The sequence below is a fragment of the Ceratotherium simum genome, chromosome 1 (genome assembly GCF_057802395.1).
Source record: "Ceratotherium simum simum isolate JZ-2026a chromosome 1, ASM5780239v1, whole genome shotgun sequence".
In the NCBI taxonomy this organism is placed as follows: domain Eukaryota; kingdom Metazoa; phylum Chordata; class Mammalia; order Perissodactyla; family Rhinocerotidae; genus Ceratotherium; species Ceratotherium simum.
Window position 1 is genome coordinate 26,644,262 of NC_141900.1, and position 23,003 is coordinate 26,667,264.

Below are 23,003 nucleotides of genomic sequence, written 5' to 3' on the forward strand. Positions count from 1 at the left end.
TAATACACAAGCTTCAGGAGAAACAATACTAACATTTATCAACACAATCAAACCAATTTTGTTTTTATAATCTACTCATACTCTACTCGTCTTTCATATTTTCTTCCTACCCACTCTCTTTAAACAAAAATTGAGTAAAGAACACATACTGAAATACTTAAATATCTCACTACTGGTCATATCAATCATACAAGTGTGTTCTAGCAACTGGCCAATCAGTGCACCTGAAGAGTTACGTGTCTTACTATGTAACAAACAGTCACATCACAAAGGGTTCCTTGGCAACACTGAAAGCCTCGTCTAGTGGTTTCTTAGTTTCCACTCTTTTTTTATAGCTTCCATTTTCATTTTGTCTTTACATGTTTGTTTTCACAAAGTTATATATATTTAATAATCTTATTTTTTCAAGAGATATAATAGTGTATATGTAATATATATACACTCATTACATATAAATATATGTAAAATATTTATATCTTATATATAAAATGTATATCAGAAGTGAAACTATTCCATATTTGGATAGCTTTAATGCATGGTGTTTCAATATTTTTAACTGAAATCTGATATCTTACATTTCCTCTATCTTTTAGATGCATATCAACAAGTGCAGTTCTGAGATCTTCTTTCCATAGCATATTTCTTTTATTTGATATTTTTAAAATGTAATATTGTCATCCCAACCATACTGCTTGCTTGTCTCCACCTGATCTAATACATTCCATAAAGTATATCTTATATGAAATCTTCATCAGAGTTAAAGTACGTACTTAAAAACAGCCATTGTAAAGAGAAAACAAAGGAGGGGATCTTGCTTTATAGAGAAAAATGGGAGTAGGGACGCGGTTTGATCTAAACAAAAGTTCATTGGAGGAAAGTAACAGTTCAGGGCAGCAACAATTTCACATTGGCTGATCTGTGGCATTTCTCATTGGCTGGGGCTATTGCCCAGTAGAGAGAGAAATCTTCCTTCAGTAGTGAAGTAGCTGTACTTTCTGTCAGATTCAGGCATATGTCTCTTCCTGTTTGGAGTAATTCATGACATACAATAGGGCATGAGAGCTTCCCCTAGAGGCCTTCCTGAATTTAAATAACTTAAAGTTTATTTTGTTAATTTCCACAGTTTATATTCTTTTATATTTATTTACATATTTACATGCAATAAAAATTATGTATATAACTTTATATATACATTAATTTATATATCAAATATTTATATATATTTATTTGTATATTTATAAGTCTATACTCAGAATTATGGTCACACGACACAGAGTGCGGTTTAACAGTAGAGGTATGTACATAATGCTATAGGCCCACTTCTACAAAAGATAGATCCAACTGTAACAAAAGAAGGCTCATGTGAGGCCCAAGTGAATGCATGTGAGTATTGAGAAGGTCTTGGGAACCAGTGGAAAAATGATTTTAAAAAGCACGTTGCTGAATTTCTGATTATTTAATAAACCATATAATGTCAGATCCATAGCCATTATATCCCACGATCTCAAGCAGCATTGCCTTCATATGGAAAGGCAATATGGAAAATAATCTTATTTAATTTCAATCTCAAAAAAACATTAAACTCTAGAAAACTATATCCGGAAGCATTTTAGTGAAGATTCAGTGTACCTATCCATGAGAGACCACAAATGAAGAAAAAACACCATCCAAAACTACAGCATCACCACCAAGGATATTGTTTAGGTAGTGTTTTTTTAATGAGGAGAAAATATGTCTCCATTCTTTAGCGAATGACAACCCTGAAGATCTGAATGTGGTTAATATGATCTGTTCATTCTTTACCTTGAAAACAATGTAATCCGTGTAAACATTGTTAAAAATAAAGCTACTCAAATTAATTCAATTTTGCCTCAGTATTCCTCAGGACTCCATGAGATTCTATCTAGAAGTCTCTGAAAAGGAACTCCACTGTATATGTACATCCAGTCTTAACTAGCTCCTCTAGTGATTAAGTTAGAAACGGCTGACAAAGTTCAAATTTTAGTATCAATAAACAACCATCTTTAGAAAGGTGTTTCTACCCCTAATATTACATAAATATCATTTTTTATTTAGTCCTTTTTAGTGTTAATTTCCATAATTAAATATTTTGTTTAAATGTAATTTATTTTGGGAAGAAGAGTAAAATACAGATCCTCTGTGTTCTCCCTTAGAATGCTATGAGTGTCACAGCAGAGGCTTCCCATCTCACTTGCAATGACAATCATTTAGTGGCAGCTTTTCTCAGGATCCCAATGCGATTTGGGGCTCATCAGGAAAAGAAAACTGGAGGCACATATGACAAGATTTAAATAGCACACCTTTTTAATTTTTTCCAGCTTTACTGAGATATAATTGAAATGTGACATTATGTAAGTTCAAGGTGTAAAACATAATGATTTTTGTATGTATATATTGCAAAATGGATGCACCTTTCTTTATTGAGAAAAATACTTCATTTTTGATATGTGAAACTTTTATGTACTGAAGTTTGGCTATCAGTGCCATTTTTTTCTGTTTTTACTTGAAGCTTTGACCACAGTATCATTCTTCTTAAGCTGCTTTATAGTATATTAATCTTTGTATCATGTCGTTCTCATTAGTCTTACTTTTCAATATATTGCATGGATATTCTTCAATATAATTATGTGTTTTCTAATATTTATTTATAGAGCTACAAGAAAACAGCATAGATAGATATAGATATAGATGTAGATATAGATAGATAGGTATCTGATATATGTGTGTATAAATCATCTCCCATTCTTAACCATGTTAGCATTGTGTATAACTCTTCTGTACTTTATGTTTTTAATTAAAAAATACATATATGAGGGTGAAGTATTCATAACTTTATTTTTTCTGCATTATGTATAGGGAAGAGTGGTTTTAATAATTCCCCTATTGATGCTGTATTAAATAACCTTGGTATCAATTTGAATACAGATAAGCATCACCACAGAATAGGAGGCAAACATCTGCAAATAATATCTGATAAGGGCTTACCATCCGAATTATATTGCTTAGGTCAGGCTAAAAGCTAAGAAATGGGAAAAGACAGGAAAAATGTTCTCTTTTTTCTCCTTAATCCTTCATTGCCATGAATGAGTGTTTAATTTTTGCATTTATACTTTTCAGAGATATTGGGGTATAATTTTAATTTTTTAAATATCCTTTTTAATCCTACTTGGGTATCAAGATTGTTTGCTTCATACAGGAGTTGGAGATTATTTACTTTTTTGTAGTCTCAGTGTTTAAGAGTGGTAGGTTATTTTTTCATCAGTGTTTGGAATAACTCATAAAGGAAGCCATCTGGACTTGGGGATTCTAAAAAATAATAGATTCAATATTTTACATAGCTATCAAAGGATTCAAATTTTCTATTTCTTCTTTCACAATTTTGGCAAGTTGTGTGTTTTGAAAAATTTATCCATGTCATCTAAATTGTCAAGTTTATTGTCATAGGATTTTTAATAGTATACTTTCATTATGTTTTTGATAACTACAAGTTCTACAGTCATGTTCCTTTTTTTCTGCTTGTTGTTAGTTGGTTTGCTTTCTGTGTTTATTATTATTATTATTATTATTATTATTGGGCTTTATCAGTTTAATAGCCCACCTCTGGTTTGGTTGATTATTTTTATTCCAATTTTGTGTTCTGTTTATTCTTTTTTTTACTTTTTAATTTTATTTCTTTCTTTAACAATATTTTCAAAGGAAATCATATGGTACCCAAAATATTTTAACTTACTACTGTAATTTAAATGATAATCTATCAGTGACAATATTCTGGTTTCAAATTCTTGTGCATCCATTCTTCAAAGCAGTCACTCTAATGTCAATATGAATGATCTGCTGTCTTTATTTGGAGTCTTCTAGAATATTCTTTTTGCATTTGAAATTTTAACATTTTGGTGGTATAATTGTGTGTGTGTTTTGTGTGGTCTGCTAATATATTTATGACTTTGGGATCCTTTTAAATCAGTCAGGTCTTCATTTTTCAGGTAATTCTTGATCATTGTACTTCCAAATATTTTCTTCCTAAGATGGCTTTTTTGCTCCCCCCAAAATTCCTATTGTACTAATGTTGGTATTACTATTTCTTTACACTAAGCTTACGTTAAAAAATATGTTTCTTGTTTAGCATGACAAGATCACACACTTGTAATAAAGGGTGCTAGCCCTTATGCTGTTCTAGATGTTCATAACCCTACCTATTCATTTATCTTGGCTTTTATTTTTCACATATGTTTATTTCTTCTGGCTGCTTCTTAGGAGGTTTTCTTCATCTGGAATTCTAGCTCAACATTAGCATATTTATTTATATCTTTTCATATTTGAGGTTTATTTACTGGGTCTTCCTTTATTTTTTGAAGAATGTCATAAGTTTTAATTCTACTAGATCTTTAAATATTTGATTATTTATATCCAGTATTTATAATTGATTTTTTTCTACCTCCACACTTCTACATCATGTTCCAATTCTTCTCTTTCCTTGAAAAAGTGCTTTATTGATTTTATACCTGTGTTCTCTTTGCCTTACCTATTTATCCTCCCCATACAGGGTCAACATGGGTAGACATTGACCCTACTGGGACGTTAGATGGTAGGCAAACATCACTGCCAAACTTTTTCCTCAGGCTTCCCTCCATCTGAATTGGCATGTTTGCGCTACAGTATGACAGCAAACAGGTGGATGGTATGGTTCCTACACCAGGAAACAAGCCTGGGCTGTGGGGATTAAAGCCCCAAATCTTAACCACTAAATCAAAAGGGCTGGCTATTCAGACTATATAAAGGCTGCTAAAAGTCAATATCAAGCCAAAAAACACAGTAGAATAAGTAGTTAAAAATTTAGGACTTCTAGTTTCAGCTCCCTTATGTAAGGAAATTGGAATTCATCACTCTTCTCCTTATAACAAGAAAAAGCAAAACAATCTGAAAATCAACAACTTTTTTTTGTACCCATAAAAGAACAAAATCACAGGGCAAAGATAAATCTGGAGAGACAGGTAAATCCAGAGAATCAGAGCAGAAATCTTTTTCCTGTAGAGAAGATGCTGGAGATATAAACTGATGGAAACACCTAAATGATAACTTAGACTAATGGCTTGAGGCTAGATGTAGATTTGTGTGAGAGTGAGAGACCCTTGGGGTCACAGTCATAAGGAAGGGGAGTACTTGCTTGTTTTTTACCTAAAGGAATCTCACAGGTCTCACAATGATCAGGCAAGAAAAAACAAAAAATTAAATAAAGCAAAATTGGTATACTAAGAAAGGAGATAAAATGAAAACATATGAAATGTTTCATGAAACCCAGAGAAAAAAAGAAAAAAGAGGCAAATGAGAATTTAATAGCAATGTACCAAAGAAAATACAGTTACAAACATGTTAGATATTAATCCAACTATAGCAATAATTACTTGGATATATAAATGGTCTAAATATGCTTACTTAAGAAGAGACATTGTAAGAGTGGGAAAATAAATAAGAATCAATTATATATTGTCCATAAGAAACCCACTTAAATACAACGACATTGATATGTTGAATATAAAGGGTTGAAGGGAGATATGCCATGCTGTCTAATTAAAAGAATATTGGAGTAGCTAACTTTCTTTTTATTTTCACAGAAAACAAAAACTAGAAGAAATATTATCACAGATGAAGAAGTACATTACATAACTATAAAGCAGTCAATTCTCTGAGAATATATAACAATTCAAAACATGTGCATGTGCATAAGAGTGTCAAAATATATGTGGAAAAAGTGATAAAACTGAAAGAAGAAATAGATGACCCATTATTATAGTTCAGTAACTGATAGATCAAGGATGCAAATGATCAGTAAGTATAGAGTTGGCCTGATCAGCACTAGCAATCAACTTGATCTAATTGACATTCATGGATACTCCATCCAACAAAGGAAGTGTATACAGTCTTCTCAGTTTATGTGGAACATTCACCAAAACAGACCATATTCTGGGCCATATAAAAAACTTTTAACAATTTTACAAGAATATTAAAAAGTATATCCTCAGATCACAATGGAATTAAAATTGATACCAATACCAGAAGGATAGCTAGCAAAATCCCTGAATTTTGTTAACAAACAACACAGTTATAAATAAAAGCTTATATCAGAGATGAAGTCACAAGATAAAATTAGAAATATATTGACCAAAATGCAAAGAAAAAGTCAAAATAAAATTTATGGGGTACAGTGAAGTACTGTTCAGTGTGAATTTTATGTAATTAAATGCACACAGAAAAAAGAGAAAGATCTAAAATCAATACTCTAAGTTTCTACTGTAGGAATGCAATTTATTCCCAAAGTTAGCGTAAGAAAATAAATAATACAAATTAAGCAGAAGTCAATGCAATGGACCATTAGAAAGCAATAGAGAAAATCAATGAAACAGAAAGCTGACTCTTTGGGTTGATATTGTTTAATTACTTGATTATAAGTCTTCAATAAAATATTTTCCAGTGAATAGCTTCAAACTACTCAAAATAAGAACCAATTATATATTGTCCATAAGAAATCCACTCAAGTAGGCATAGTTACACCATTAATATTCAAGTAATTATTGCTATAGGTGGATTAATATCTAATATGTTTGTAACTGTATTTTCATTAGTACATTGCTATTGAATTATCTGCCTCTTTTTTCTTTTCTTCTCTGGTTTCCATTAAACATTTCATATCTTTTCATTTTAATTAATTAATTTATTTATTTTACTGTGGTAGCATTGGTTTATAACATTATATTTCGATTTGTGTATAGATTACATCACATTCACCACCCAAAGACTAATTACAATCCATCACCACACACATGTGCCTAAACAACCCCTTCACCCTCCTCCCTCCCCCCTTCCCCTCTGGTAACCACCAATCCAATCTCTGTCTCTATGTGATTGTTTGTTGTAGTTTTTATCTTCTACTTTTGAGTGAGACCATATGGTATTTGACTTTCTCCCTCTGACTTATTTCGCTTAGCATAACACCCTCAGGGTCCATCCTTGTTGTCACAAATGGCTGGATTTCATCATTTCTTATGGGTAAGTAGTATTCCATTGTGTATATGTACCACATCTTTTTTATCCATTCGTCCCTTGATGGGTAGCTAGGTTGCTTCCAAGCCTTGGCTATTGTGAATAATGTGGCAATGAACACAAGGGTGCATGTATCTTTACGCACTCGTGTTTTCATGTTCTTTGGATAAATACCCAGCAGTGGAACAGCTGGATCGTATGGTAGTTCTATTCTAAATTTTTTTTTTTTTTTGTGGGGAAGACCAGCCCTGAGCTAACATCTATTGTCAATCCTCCTCCTTTTTTGCCCTTTTTCTCCCCAAGGCCCCAGTAGATACTTGTATGTCATAGTTGCATATCCTTCTAGTTGCTGTATGTGGGATGCTGCCTCAGCATGGCCAGACAAGCAGTGCGTTGGTGTGCTCCCGGGATCCAAACCTGGGCCGCCAGTAGCGGAGCGACCCAACCGCTAAGCCATGGGGCCGGCTCCTATTCTAAATTTCTGAGGAATCTCTATACTGTTTTCCACAATGGCTACACCAGTTTACACTCCCACCAGCAGTGTATGAGAGTTCTCTTCTCTCCACATCCTCTCCAACACATGTTGTTTCCTGTCTTGTTAATTATAGCCATTCTGACAGGATTGAGGTGATATCCCATTGTAGTTTTGATTTTCCTTTCCCTGATAGTTAACAATGTTGAACATCTTTTCATGTGCCTGTTGGCTATCTGTATATCTTCTTTGGAGAAATGTCTGTTCAAGCCTTTTGCCCATTTTTCAATGGGCTGGCCTGATGGCATAATAGTTAAGTTCATGTACTCTGCTTTGGTGGCCTGGGGTATGTGGATTCAGATCCTGGGTACAAACCTACACACTACTCGTCAAGCCATGCTGTGGTGGCATCCCACATACAAAAATTGGGGAAGATTGGCGCAGATGTTAGCTCAGGGCTGATCTACCTCACCAAAAAATAAAATAAAATAAAATAAAATAAAAAATAAGAGATGAAAGATAAAAAAATAGAACTTTATTTAAAAAAATTTAAAAATCTTTATAATAAATAGTATTATAACTCCTTTTACTTATTTATTGCTTAAGATTTTTACATATTTACACAAAGTATCTAATCTTCACTCCTTAAATCTCAATGATGTATACATTATTGTCTTTCATAGGCAAGAAAATAGAAACTGAAGCTTTAAATTATTTTACCAGACTCAATTTCATCTATAAATTATAAGATGCAATTTGCACCATGTGATATTTCTTTCCATTACATTAGATTGTGTTAGTGTATTTACAATTCAATTATAATTTTATTTGAAATTTCCACATGCACCAGTTTATAGAGCTTCTGCATTTATTCTGTGTGTATGTTTATGTATATATATATGATTATGTATGTATATATGATGGGCTGTATGTATGTATGATGTATGTATGTATGTATATATGATGGGCCCATATATATGATGTGTGTATGTGAGTATATATTCACATGCACATATACATAAGTATATACATTTATACATATATATAATTTGGTTATGTTGTTATATCAGTAAAACATTAACAAAATTAATTATTTTAATATATCCTGATAATTATAATAAAGCTGATCAAATACTAACATCCTTTGACAACATTAATGGACAGAAAACTTTAGTAAATACATGTTTCAATCACAATAGGATATAATTAAATATATAAAACCTCTCAAAATATTTTCATGGCTCTTTTAGTTTGCATGGGCTGCTATAACAAAATACCACTTGACTGGGTAGCTTATAAACAATAGAAATGTATTTCTCATGGTTCTGGTTGTTGAGAAGCCCAAGATTACGGTGTCAGGGTAGTGATGTTCTCTTGTGAGAATCTACTTCCTGGTTCATAGCCAGTACCTTCTTGCTTTGTCTGCACATTTTGGAAGGGGCTAGAGATCTCTACAGAAACTCTTTTATAAGAGCATTATTCCATTCATGAGGGTTCCACTTTCACGACTGGAGTGACTCCCACATGTCATACCTTCTAATACCATCAACTTTGTGTGTTAAAATATCAAGATATGAATTTTGAGGGTACACAAAAATTCAGATTATAACAATGGCATTATTTCGATATGGCAGTATATTTGGGGAGACAAAGAGGGTAAGGAAGGTAAGCAAAGACTTCCCCTAAAATTGCAATGAGTTGCTAATTTACTTTATTTGGGAGAATTCTTATTCTTGGTTTACTACATTATGCAATTTGGATAAAAGCTTCCAAATATAGGGAGTTGCCTGGGCGTCTGAATGCAGGTTTATCATACTGATTAATTTATATTTATAATTGCATAAACTGGTTTACCTTAATCTTGTGCATAATGTTAAGTGTAATGGAGAAAAAGTCAGTCTGAAGGAATGAATCAATAACTTGTGGAAAATAGGAGGCTGAACATGTTAACTCATTGCTTCATTGTATATTTACTTACTTTTACCTTTATATTTTTACTGTGTTGTGTAGTGTGGTGGATGAATGGGGACACAATCATGAACCAAGCTGAGGTTCCTCATGTATTCATCAAATTTACCATGGCTCCACTTTGCAGATACTAATTTGGGAAAATTTTCTTTTTGCCTCCTGAACAGTGATTTTAATGGCATGACTAAATCATGCCTGTTTTCCAAGTATTGACTCATGAACCCCTGCCTGTGAGACAGAATCTCAAAAGCTATTCTTAGGACTAGGCTTATCATGTATGTTTTCTCTCTCTGTGGCAGGTTCTGGGGATTTTGTTTCCTGTCCTAGTTTATGTCTTATTCATTACTCAGGATATCATTAAGACTTGCTGAAGACTGAGATATAGCCATCTATCTCACTGTATAATGATCTGAAAATAAGCATGCTAAAAAAGTGGCTAGACATAGTTAAATTAAATTTGTAAGTATTATTAACTTGACTATGAATATAAGGGGTGGGAACGTATCATGTTATGGGAAATTTGATGAAAGAAAAAAACACAAATATTGTGAATTTATAAACATTGAAGCCTATTGCAAAATCCAAGACTAGTTTACTAAAATATTTTACTCTTACTAATGCTTTGATTTCAGAAACATTTTCTCTAAAACTTTCTAAAACCCATCACATGCACAAAGACTTAAATCATGTGTGGAATCTACATTATCAAAGCCCACTTGACAATATATCCACTGAAGTTTTAATAAACTATTGAGGACACTTTATATTAAGTCAAGAATCAGATTTCTAAGGAATAGCAGGTTAAATGGCATAGACTGGAATGGGGCTTTGCCCTTCCCAAAATAACCTCTTTAAACATGCATTTGTACACTTCCCTTTTCCAGATCCACTTACAAGGAGGTGGAAGTTGTCACTCTGACCCAACAACAAGCAAGAAGCTGAACAGACTGAAAAATCAATGATGCCTTTTGGATCCATAAGAGAGGGGAGAACACAGGGCAAATCCTTGCCCCCTAGAGAGGAGAGACAGACAAGAAAATAGGGAGTTGGAGCTTACCAGTGCAGAGATTCACAGGCAGAGACTGCCATGGGAGCCAGTTCCAGGTTAGGGTAACCTGAACTGTATTTGAAGAATTACTGGAAGCTCTGTGAGCAAAACTCTGTAAGTAAAAACTTCAAGGGACCCAGTCACAGGAGACCCTCTACAACGCTATGAGAGCTACCTCTAGAAACTTATGTTCCCACAGTAAATAGTAAAGAAAAATTTTCTCAGACATCCAGCTGGAGGAGGGGAAAAAGAACCATTTTGAAATATACCAGAGCACTCTGTTTTTCTTAACAAAGTCTGCCCTCAGGGCAAACTATTAACCAGAACCTAACTAGGTAGAGTACTCTCAGAGCCCCGCTGACCTGGGAAAGAGAAATACCCAACTCCAGACAAGAACTATCATGTAGCCCTTTTCTACGTCTTTTATTTCTGGTCTTCCCTCCCCACTGCCACTACTCCACCCAGAAAAACCTTGATTCTTTACCTCTCATGTTCTTTCCTAAAATTGTGCCCACCAACCAAAATCAATGTCCCTGAACTATAAAGGAATGTATTGCATGACCAACAAGATCTACCTTAATTATAAAATATTATTTGAATATTCTCTCTTCTATAAAGATGTTTCCACTTTTTGAAGCCCTACAGAATTCAAAATCAAATGCACAGATTTTTATGCACAATTTTCTTATCTTCATTAGGTAAATTACACATGATAAAATTCACAGATTACACTATATATATATATATATATTTTGTGAGGAAGACTAGCCCTGAACTAACATCCAATGCCAACCCTTCTCTTTTTTTGCTGAGGAAGATTGGCCCTGGGCTAACATCCATGCCCATCTTCCTCTACTTTATATGGGATGCTACCACAGCATGGCCTGACAAGCGGTGCATAGGTGTGGGCCCGGGATCCGAACCTGTGGAGCCGCACGAGTGGAGTGCGCACACTTAACCACTGCGCCACCGGGCCGGCCCCCACAATATATATATTTTTGTATTCCATTTTTCACTGCTTCAAGCAATAACTAGCATGATAATGAAAACGTAGCAAGAGTATGGCAATTGCTCTCAATCTCTATACGTACTCTCCATCTCTATCTCTATCTATATATATGTATATATTTATCTATGTCTCTTATATATCTTTGAGGTGCCATAAATTATGTGAGATGTTCTTCACATTACCTCATTTATTATAATTCTTCCCCCACCAAAATTCTGTTAATTTAGGTATTAATATCTCCATTTTTCCAATAAGAAAAGTAGTATTCATAGATGTGAAGAATAATCTTCTCAAATACAATCAGTGATGCAATCAGATTTTGAGCCTGTGTGACTGCTTTAAATTTCTAGTCGTTTTAATATTACAAGCTTCCCAATTGTTTGGTAAGTGCCTTGTTCTGTGTACCACACTTTATTCAAATAAAATAGTGTAATTATTACTCTTTTGCAAAGCATCAGATTTAATTTCATATTTCAGAGGAGGTCAAAGCATACTGAGATTAGATGAGATTTTTATTTCTTCTCGCTGTAGTTTAGTTTCTTTACTGTCAGTAGAAGCAGAATCAAGAAATTACAAATTTGTTCTGCTAGAAAAGCAGGTATGAGCAGGAGGAGGCTCTTGATTTAAACTCTACATACATTTGTACTTACCTTTTTCAGACTTAATTGATTAAGTAGAGCACCAAAGTTAAAATCATATATTAGTTATTTAGAAGAAAAAATCAAGGAGAGGTAAAAATGAGTAAATTTGCCTTTCTGGAGGAAAGCTTTTTACGCTTATGCCTTTCCTTTGGGATTTTTTATGTGTAACTCAACTTTTTATAGCCTTTTCTCTCTTTTTTTTTCCAGTAACTTTATTGAGATCATAATGGCTTATAAAATTGTGTAATTTCAGGAGTACATTATTATTTATCAGTTTCTGAATAGATTTCATCATGCTCACCTCCAGTAGTCTAATTACTGTCTGTCACTGTACATATGTGTCCCTTACCCCTTTCAAGCAATCTCCAACTCTCTTTCCCTCTGGTAACTACTAATCTGTTCTCTTTATCCATATGTTATCTTACACATATGAGTGAAATCATGCGGTATTTGTCTTTCTCTGCTGGCTTATTTCGCTTAGCATCATACCCTCCAGGTCCATCCACGTTGTTGCAAATGGGACAGTTTTGTCTTTTTTATGGCTGAGTAGTATTCCATTGTATATATATAGTACATCTTCTTTATCCATTCATCTCTAACATGTCTGTTGGCCATCTGTATATCTTCTTTGGAAAAATGTCTGTTCATATCCTTTGCCCATTTTTTACTGGGTTGTCTGTTGTTGTTAAGTTGTATGAGTTCTCTATGTAATTTGCAGATCAACCTCTTGTTGGATAAATGATTTGCATACATTTTCTTCCAATTGGTAGGTTGTCTTTTCGTTTTGTTCATGATTTCCTTTGCTTTGCAGAAGTTTTTCTTCTGATGTAGTCCCATATATTAACTTTTTCTTTTGTTATCCTTGTCCAAGTAGACATGGTATTTGAAAAGATGCTGCTAAGACCAACATCAAAGAGTGTACTGCCTATATTGTCTTCTGGGAGTTTTATGGTTTCAGGTCTTATGACCCCAAATAGCCAAAGAAATCCTGAGAAAAAAGAACAAAGCTAGAGGCATCACAACCCCTGACTTCAAAATATGCTACAATGTGATAGTAATCAAAACAGCATGGTACTGGCACAAAAACAGATACACATATCAATGGAACAGAATTGAAAGCCCAGAAATAAAACCAAACATCTATGTACAGTTAATCTTTGACAAAGTAGCCAAGAACATACAGTGGAGAAAGGAAAGTCTATTCAATAAATTGTGTAGGGAAAACTGGACAGCCACATGCAAAAGAATGAAAGTAGACCATTGTCTTGCACCATACACAAAAATTAACTCAAAATGGATTAAAGACTTGAACGTGAGCCCTTTTCTCTTTATGTCACCTCTATTCTGGCAATTTGTTCTTTCCTTCACTCAGTCTCCCAAACATGCATGAACTGTGATGGTTGCACTCCTTAAAATTCCAGTATATGTTTACTTTCTTCCTTTGCTGTGTCTCCATGTGGGATTTCCTGTTTTATGTGTGCTCATCTCTCTGAAGGAGACAACTGATGCTACATTATGTCCAAGAAATTGATTTGAGTTATAATCTTGGGTTACTAATTTTTCAACTGTAAAGAACCACAATTAATGGTTTGTTGCAGTTATTCACATTTAGTAACTTAAATGTGTTACTTCATATAACTTTTAAGCACGAATAATATTGTGAAAAAGAAATTTCCATAGAGAGATTGAAACTCACTTTTACAGCTGTTTAGTTGACAAATGCTAAAAATGAAAAGTGAAAATTCAAGAACATAACAGGTCCACAATTTTGTTGGGCATGGATTCTACAAGGGATTGTAGACATTCTCTACTTTTTATAACTTTCTAGAAAAAGAAACTGATGACCTAACAGATAAAGATAAAACATACAGTGACCATCATTATGTTACAATCATTCCCTCAAATGATGTTCACTAAGTGTCTACTTTATGTCAGTGCAGCTAGGTACTGAAATGTTTTGGTTATTAAAACACACAAAAATCTATAATTACATTGTTAAAATTTAGTGAATGTACAGATAACAGACCAACAAACTATAACTTGCAATCTGATGTCATGTAGTGATTAGTACTATAAATACACATAAAGTAAAGGGATAGACAGATGGATAAGAGAACTCAAAAAATGCCACTATGTGGAGGCAATATTTAAGCAGGTCTGGTTAAAGAATTTTCAACTTGGAGGAAATAGCAAGTAAAAAGGAAAATCTAGTTTCCCAGGACAATAGCAATGAGACCAGAGTTTTTGAAGGACAAGACAACAGTTATTTGATTTCCCTTTACCTCTATGCAAATTGAACTTGGAGAGATACTCAAAGATGCACTTACTTATTCTCTTCATTTATTTTTGGAAACATCTTGTTATATATTAAAGCTTCCTTTTTTACCACATTACAGTAAAATATTTCAGGAAGGCAATACAAGTAATATTCCTAGAATAAAACTTATGACCAAAATTCTACAGAAATCTGTAGTACTTAATGGACAAACTTTTGTCATTATTTATTTTTAGGAGTGTTGCTAAGTCATTTAACCTTGAAAACCTCAGTTCAGATTTTCTTATCTTGATGAAGAACTCATTGTTTACTTCAAATACACGTATGAATATCCTGGATTCTACACATTCAAATGTTTTCCAGACTAATATTATAGTCTTTTTATGTAATTTCATTGAGCACATACTGAAATAATCCCTGTTCTTTACTCAGTTTCATACTGATGCCCACAGAACTACAGCATATCAGCATCATTCAAATCATAATGTACATTTGTAGGTGGGACGTGCATAACTGATGTTGATATTGTTAATAATGAAAATAATAAAATATTGGAAAGTACAGTAGCTTAAATATATATTAATATAGTATACATATATTTACATATTTCAAAAATGCAAAAGAATTCTGTCCCTTTTCTAAAATGCAGGAGAAAATATTCGAAAAACTAACTACTAAGAGTAATAAATGAAATGAGCCCTCAGATTCAGAACACATAGAGACAGAGACTGGATTGATGGTTACCAGAGGGAGGTGGGGGAAGGGAGGGGGGCGAAAGGAATGATTAGGCACATGTGTGTGGTGATGGGTTGTAATTAGTATTTGGGTGGTGAACATGATGTAATCTATGCAGAAATAGAAGTATAATGATGTACACTTGAAATTTATACATTGTTATGAACCAATGTTACTGCAAGAGAAAAAAAATGTATATATGTATATACTTAACTAGTGCAAAAAAAAAACAAAGAAATTCAAATGTATCCCAAGAGGGTGAGGTCAAATAAATGAGACCAAGATATATTTAATTGAGGCTGCTTTCGAGATATGTTTTTTTTTCCCATTGGAAATGATCATGATGATGATCATTTGTGTGATCATCATCAAATGATGACGATGATGATAACAATGAACACTGATGCACCATTTACAAAGGCCCAAAAATTCTTCTAGGTAATTTACAAATATTTTATTTAATCCTTCTAATAATGCTACAAAATAGGCAATGTTATTATGCACATTTTATAGAAGACGAACACGAAGCTCATTTATAATGCTAATCCAAGATCATGAAATGGGTAAGGAATAGAAAAAGAATTTAAAAACACACAAAATTGGAAATCTGTTTAGAGGCTATCAAAACATTTAAGACTACTCCAGAATAGAGTCAAAATTCAACTTTAGATGGCTTATGACAAGAGATTTTCACATATCGAGGTATATGGGGTAACTATTTGGGTTCAAAACTGATTTGGCTTGAACTAAAACCCTGACTTATGGCCTATCAAACATAGATTGTACATCTGCTTAACCATTAAAATAAAGAATACACTCTCTTAAGAGAAGAATGCATACGTCTCCTCCTATGCCCTATTAGTAAGGCCCTATTAGTAAAGCCCCTATTAGCCCCTTTCTTCACATCAAGGTCACGTTGATCTGCTAATTTGCAATTGAATACCTCTTCAAAATTTTGATAAAAAGTTATCCTGGGTGTATTTAATGTATATTCTTTGTTCTAAAGAGATATAAGATTGTACCGAAAACCATGCTTCTCCAGAACACTTTCTAAGGCCTTCCCGGGTTATAATCCTCACTCTGGCTCAAGTAAACTCACCTTATTTCTCTTATCTATAGAATGGTTATTGGTTATTTTGTGTCGACAATTATTTAATGATGTGTTTCTCAAAGTGTAATTAACTACCCCTTTGAGTGACTCAGATGTTCCCTAAAGTTTAAGAACCACAAATATGAGGTGATTTAAACATAAATTCTTCCATTCTGCTACCTCAGGACGGTTAAATATAGGTATGTTACTTAAAAACATTAACATTGTTTGCATTCTGGTAGAATGCAGAAGTTCATAGATCAAAGGGCTGTTTTAAAGATTAAGTAAAACGCATGAAATATATGTAAAATGCTGAGCATATTTGCTAGCATGTAGAAATGCTTAGTAAATAAAATCTATTATTATTATCATCAAACAGTTAATAAAATGAACAATCTGTATATTTCAGGCAATTAAGTCACATTTGTTCAGTTCAAGTAGCGGAATTCCTGTTTTTGCTTTTGAAAAGTCCTTGCATTTGCTGTTATCCTAACAGTGCCACATCTCTTCACCTTCCCGTTCAGGGTTATTTTGCCTTTAGCAAAACCTGGGAGGTAAATTAGTTCATTGCATCATTTACTCTTAAGAAACACTTAAATTTGTGTTCTCCTGCCAAAGGTGACTTGCCTTTGAAGGTGTCATTGCCCCAGGGAAGGTATTTTGTAGGTGTAGAAAACATTAAGTAGTCATATAAGACTTCCAAATAAGGATGGCATGAGGCCAGGAGCAGAAAGCAGTACGCTCAACACTACTGTAAGCAAACATTTGTAGTCAACCTATTAAAAAGATCTAGTATCATATGTATGTCTCATGGATTATGACTCTCTACCATGGAGGTGAGTCTAATTTAAGAATTATTTTTCCATTATATTAGGAAGTCATTTCAAATGATTCGTATTTATTAAGTGCTTGGTATTTTACATGTGAATTTTGAACTGCACAGTAACCTTTGTAAAATTTCATCCACAAATGATACAAAATAAAAGTCTCCATATTGTCCACGTGTATTCTAAAGATGTAAGATGTGGGCTGGTCCATCCAGAACCAGCAGGCTAATGGATCTTGAATAAGCAATCAATTCATTCAAATTACTGAGTTCATAATACTAGATTTTTTCACTGAACAGTATGGCTGTTTCAATAAATTAACCATGTTATATTAATATCTTGTGGACATAGAGGCACTTTCTCTGCAGAAGACAGAGTGGCAGAAGAAAGAGAAAAGGACATTGTGGAAGAAAATTCTATGACTTCATGACAATGATCTCTATTTGTGCTTACAAGTCATTGTGAATATGGAGGAGACTATATTAAATTTCCCTACAAGCATCAGAAAGGACATGATTTTGGGATCAACAGCCGCAGAATTCCTCAAATATTTTCTAAATAAAGGGCCTGGAATAAATAATAAAAATACTGGGGGCAAGATATTTTGTTACTTTAAAAATAAGGAAGAAAACTTGCCTTTTCTTTCTCTGAAGGATGCACACATGTACACCTAGAAAACTATCCATCGCCTCTTCCTGGAGGGGAAATATTTCTCCCACTTCTGGAAAATATATATGTATATTTAAAAAAAAAAAGGCTTCACTCAATTTCAGTTACCTTATTTAATAGCCTAGCATTAATTTGTTCCACAATTGACCTAAAGAAGAAATACTTATAAGCATCTGTCCATAGTCTCACAATTTACTGAGTTAATACAGATTTTTAATTAAGGGCTAAATGTTTCACTTAACAAGTAAATGTGTTTATATATCCATAATGTCAATAAATTCCGTATTAAAAATGCTTTGTATAATATTTAGTAAAAAAGGTCAAGCTGTATTAACTCTATATACATGAGAGAATTAAGTAATACATTTAAACTGACCTATTAGGGGCCGGCCCTGTGGCTTAGTGGTTAAGCGCGTGCACTCCGCTGCTGGCGGCCCGGGTTTGGATCCCAGGCGCGCACCGACGCACTGCTTCTCCCGCCATGCTGAGGCCGCATCCCACATACAGCAACTAGAAGGATGTGCAGCTATGACATACAACTATCTACTGGGGCTTTGGGGGAAAAATAAATAAATAAAATTAAAAAATAAATAAAATAAACTGACCTATTAAATTATATGTTACAGTATGTTGAAAAGCCTAATTTATTAAAATATTATACATCACAATTTTTCACAGCAGAGGAGGATATAACAGATTTACTTATTTCTTTACTACATTTTTATTTTAAAGTAAAGAGTCATGGTTACAAATTATATTGTTATTTATTTATACACACAAAAATGTGTGTGTATGTTTATCATCTATTTATTTACCTTAGAATTTCACCTTCATTGTTCCAGAGAATTCAGTCAAATGATCAAATTGACATTTTGAGGGGCCGGCCCGGTGGTGCAAGTGGTTAAGTGTGCATGCTCCGCTGCGGTGGCCCGGGGTTAGCCGGTTCGGATCCCGGGTGTGCACCGATACACTGCTTGTCAGACCATGCTGTGGTGGGCTTTCCATATAAAGTGGAGAAGGATGGGCATGGATGTTAGCCCAGGGCCAGTCTTCCTCAGCAAAAAGAGGAGGATTGGCAGATGTCAGCGCAGGGCTGATCTTCCTCACACACACACACACAAAATTATTTTGAGCTATGGCTTTCTAGCTACTGTTAATGTGGGGAAAAATAGCAACTAATGATATAAACTGACAAATTAAAATTAAAAATTTTGTTTTAATGTGAAAAATGACTTGGGAAATTATTTCAAAACTCATTTATACACAAAATATCTTTTTTTAAATCTGTAACTCCCCTCTTTTTTGGGGGGTAAGATTGGCCCTGTGCTAACATCTGTGGCCAATCTTCCTCTTTTTCTTTTTTCTCCCCAGAACCCCAGCACATAGTTGTATACCCTAGCTGTAGGTCCTTCTAGTTCTTCTATGTGGAATGTCGCGTCAGCATGTCTTGATGAGCGGTGAGAAGGTCCGTGCCCATGATCCTAACTGGTGAACCCTGGGACACTGCAGCAGACCATGTGCACCTAACCACTATGCCCAGGCCGGCCCCTATGCACAAAATATCTTTTAATTATTTGAGTAATCTAAGAAGATTTATAATTTAAAATATATAAATAAATAAAACAAAAAAGATAAGTAACTGACTCCTTATCACATATATAGGAAATAAATGATTCTTAAACCAGGACGTCTGTATTCTGAGTGCAGAGTTCTTTATCCATACATCCCTGCATCAGTAAGATGCATCTGAGGGTGGTTCAAAGTTACAATGGAGGCAGAGAGAGCCTGTAGGCAAGGAACCAGGGTGCTGTGGCAATAATAGGAGAAAGATATCTTAAACAGTATATAAAACAAGGGGCTGCATATACTATATAGAAAGTAATGCAAATCACCAAGGTTTAGGTAGATGCTGGTGTTACTGTGTGTTGTGCCAGCTCGAGTGTGGATGCTCATGTGATGGAGGTAGCAATTTAATGAGCCATTGGCACTGACTTTCCACAGGTCCCTTAAAGAGACTGCCTGTGTGTGAGATGGCTCTGCAAGAGGTGGGCTCTGTCTGCCACCTAATTTTTATAGCATTAGGATATTCACAAAATCAAATCCTTCAGGTTATAAAACCTCATCACTATTTCTGTCTCTGCGGTAATATATTACCAGACAATTCTAGACAACAGGCTCAGAGATTATATCTCTAAAGCTTTGAATGCAATATTTCTGGACTGTCCATATCAGAACTAAAAAGTTCTGCAAATCTACACATGAACAAAAGTGGTAAGTTTGTGCATTTTTCTGCTAATAAAAGAGGAGAACTGGCTCCTTGCACCTGTGTGGTCTTCTGCTCTTTATGCGTTTACAAGTTTTATTCTTAGTATAGACTTTAAAAAATGGCAAGCTCTTAAAATCGTACTTATGTTCAGTGTATAACAGCTTTCAGCCTTCGAACCCTTCCTAGTAAAGCCATGATCATTTCTGTGGGCTCAGTCATTTTGATGGTGTCTCCTAAGAAAATAGATCTGTTTTGTTAAATATTAAACAACTACTTTCAAAAGATATGCCAAATTTAGATATTTTTAAAATGTTGCTTTTTTTTTCTTTTCAGATATATTTATACTCTACCTGTGACTAATAATTATGCTCCATGGTAATAAAATTGTTTTAAAATTGTTTCCTTGTCCTTTTAATTATCTTACTCCTTATTATAATTATTGCTACGTTCTCCAATCATTTATGAGATCCTCTCATGCTTGCCTTTCATATTTGCCTGGTCATTGAAAGGCAGCATATGGTGTGGTGAAATGGTGTGTAGGGCGTGGGTCCAAGTCCTAGTAAGCTGGGGAAAGATATTTATATTTTATTCCAAGTGTGTGGGAACACACTTAAGGTATTGGGAGTGATGAACTAGAATAGTTGCATTTTAAAATTCAGGTAAATAAAAATAGTTATTTAATAAGATGAAGGAAGAACATTTTCATCAATTATTGGGGATATTATCTTCCTTCAGTGGGGAAATTTTGTTTTACTTACGCTCACCTGTTCCACTCTGTGGTCTGTGTAACCCACAGTGAAACAACTGTAATTTCTTGTTTATTAAAAAAGAACTAATTTGAGTATGTTAAGATTTCCAAAATTTGAAAAAAAATTCATCTATGACTCAAACAAATATAAACGACAAAGTTTTAAATGAGTGTTTATTTTCTCAACTGGTTAATTTTGGTTTCAATATACATAATGAAAGCACAATAATAATAATAATTAAATAACATACAAAAATAGCCAAAGTAACTATTCATGTGTTTATAGTCCTTAACAGTTCTTTCTACTTTTGATCCATTTTGGTTATTATCTCAATCAACCAATATATCCTTGTGTGAAATATATAGACTAACCACATTTAAAACAAAAAATTGAGGTAAAGAGAAGTGGAATGATAGGTCAAGAAGAACCATCTTAACTGGGAGGTAGGGCTTTGAATCAAGACCTGGGATTCCATATCCAGTACATGTCCAGAAGTTATGAAATCAAACTAAGGTTTTTAGATGATGAATGCCCCTTCCTTCTTTTTTTTCCATTTGCAGTACAACACCAGAAGAAATCATAGAGAAGAGGAACACAACCTCAGACTTCATTCTTCTAGGACTCTTTAAACACACAGGACTCCACCTCTTTCTCTTCATGTTGGTGCTGACAATGGCCATTGCTTCTTTAGTGGGCAATGCCCTCTTGCTTCTCCTGATTTACTGGGATCCGTGGCTACACACACCCATGTACTTCCTACTGAGCCAACTCTCCCTCATGGACTTGATGCTGGTTGCCACCATTGTGCCCAAAACGGCTGCTGACTACTTGACTGGCAAGAAGTCCATCTCCCCTGCTGGCTGTGGGTTGCAGATCTTTGTTTCACTCACATTGGATGGTGGAGAGGGTTTTCTCTTAGCAGCAATGTCTTATGACCGCTTTGTGGCTGTTTGCCACCCACTGCGATACCCTGTCCTCATGAGCTGGCAGTTATGCTTGAGAATGACTTTGGGGTGTTGGTTCCTGGGGGCAGCTGATGGGATCATGCAAGCTGCTGCTACCCTGAGCTTCCCATTTTGCAGCGCTCATGAGATTGATCATTTCTTCTGTGAGGCCCCCATGCTGGTGCGTTTGGCTTGTGCCAACGCATCATTCTTTGAAAATGTAATGTATATCTGCTGTGTGTTAATGCTTCTGGTCCCCTTTTCCCTCATCTTGACTTCCTATAGTCTCATCCTCTCTACTGTTCTCCAGATGCATTCTAGAGAAGCCAGCAAGAAGGCTTTTGTTACCTGCTCCTCACATTTGGTTGTGGTGGGATTCTTTTATGGAGCTGCTATTTTTATTTACATGAGACCGAAATCTTACAGGTCAGCTAACCATGATAAGCTTGTGTCAGCATTCTATACTATCTTCACCCCTGAGCTGAACCCCCTCATTTATAGTCTGAGGAACAGTGAGGTCAAAGTAGCCTTGAAAAAGTGGCTGGGGAAATGTGCAAATTTAAAATGCCAGCAAGCTTAGTCCCACTCTTCAAGGTTACTCAATGTTAAATGAGTCTAATTTCCTGAAATCATTAACATTTAAACATATTGTAATTCTCTCTCCTTTAGTAATGCATGAAGAGAAAGTTAAATTCATTGATAAGTATAATAGGAAGTTGTTAAGAATTAAGGGAGACCACTATATTGAGAGATACTATTTCTTTAGCACTTACTATTTGCTATGCTCCACACTAAGCAATTTTTATAGATTATTTTGTATCCTATTAACAACTATATGATATACCATGATATACGTACTTTGACACCCATCTTCTAAATGAGAAAATGGAAGCATGAAAAATTAAATATTGTTCCCAATATAACACAGCAAGTAAATGTTAAAATGTGAATCCCAAGCTTGTCCCCTAACAAGGTATGCTTTATTTATGTCCTGCAATTTATTATTTTTTAATTATTATTATTTTTTTTGCAGGAGAAGATTCATGCAAAGCTAACATCTTTTGCCAATCTTCCTCCTTTTTCTTCCTTTCCCCTACCCCAGAGCCCCAGTACATAGTTGTGAATAGGTGTAAGTCCTTCTAGTACTTCTATGTGAACCGCTGCCACAGCATGGCTATTGACAGATGAGTGATATGGTCCTACACCCAGGAACTGAACCTGGGCCACCAAAGTGGAGCGTGCTGAACTTTA

General features: G+C 34.5%; 1 protein-coding gene and 1 long non-coding RNA gene across 2 annotated transcripts in view; both read left to right on the plus strand.

Annotated features, from left to right (window-relative positions):
- LOC101400910 (uncharacterized) overlaps nt 1-12,311 on the plus strand; it is a 112,601-nt gene extending 100,290 nt beyond the window's left edge. The window contains exons 4-5 of the long non-coding RNA XR_015555470.1: nt 7,004-7,065; nt 10,384-12,311. This is a non-coding gene — a long non-coding RNA (uncharacterized LOC101400910). The remainder of the gene's footprint in view (nt 1-7,003; nt 7,066-10,383) is intronic.
- An 8,393-nt stretch (nt 12,312-20,704) lies between these two features.
- LOC147918164 (olfactory receptor 2T33-like) lies at nt 20,705-22,742 on the plus strand. Its single transcript, XM_087434905.1, has one exon. It carries the CDS (start codon nt 21,337-21,339, stop codon nt 22,330-22,332), a length of 996 nt encoding a protein of 331 aa, XP_087291031.1. The 5' UTR covers nt 20,705-21,336; the 3' UTR covers nt 22,333-22,742.
- The last annotated feature ends 261 nt before the right edge of the window (nt 22,743-23,003 follow it).

What these genes read in the sequence shown, in the direction of transcription:
- LOC147918164 (XM_087434905.1), top strand. Translation starts at nt 21,337, where the DNA reads ATGCCCCTTCCTTCTTTTTTTTCCATTTGCAGTACAACACCAGAAGAA.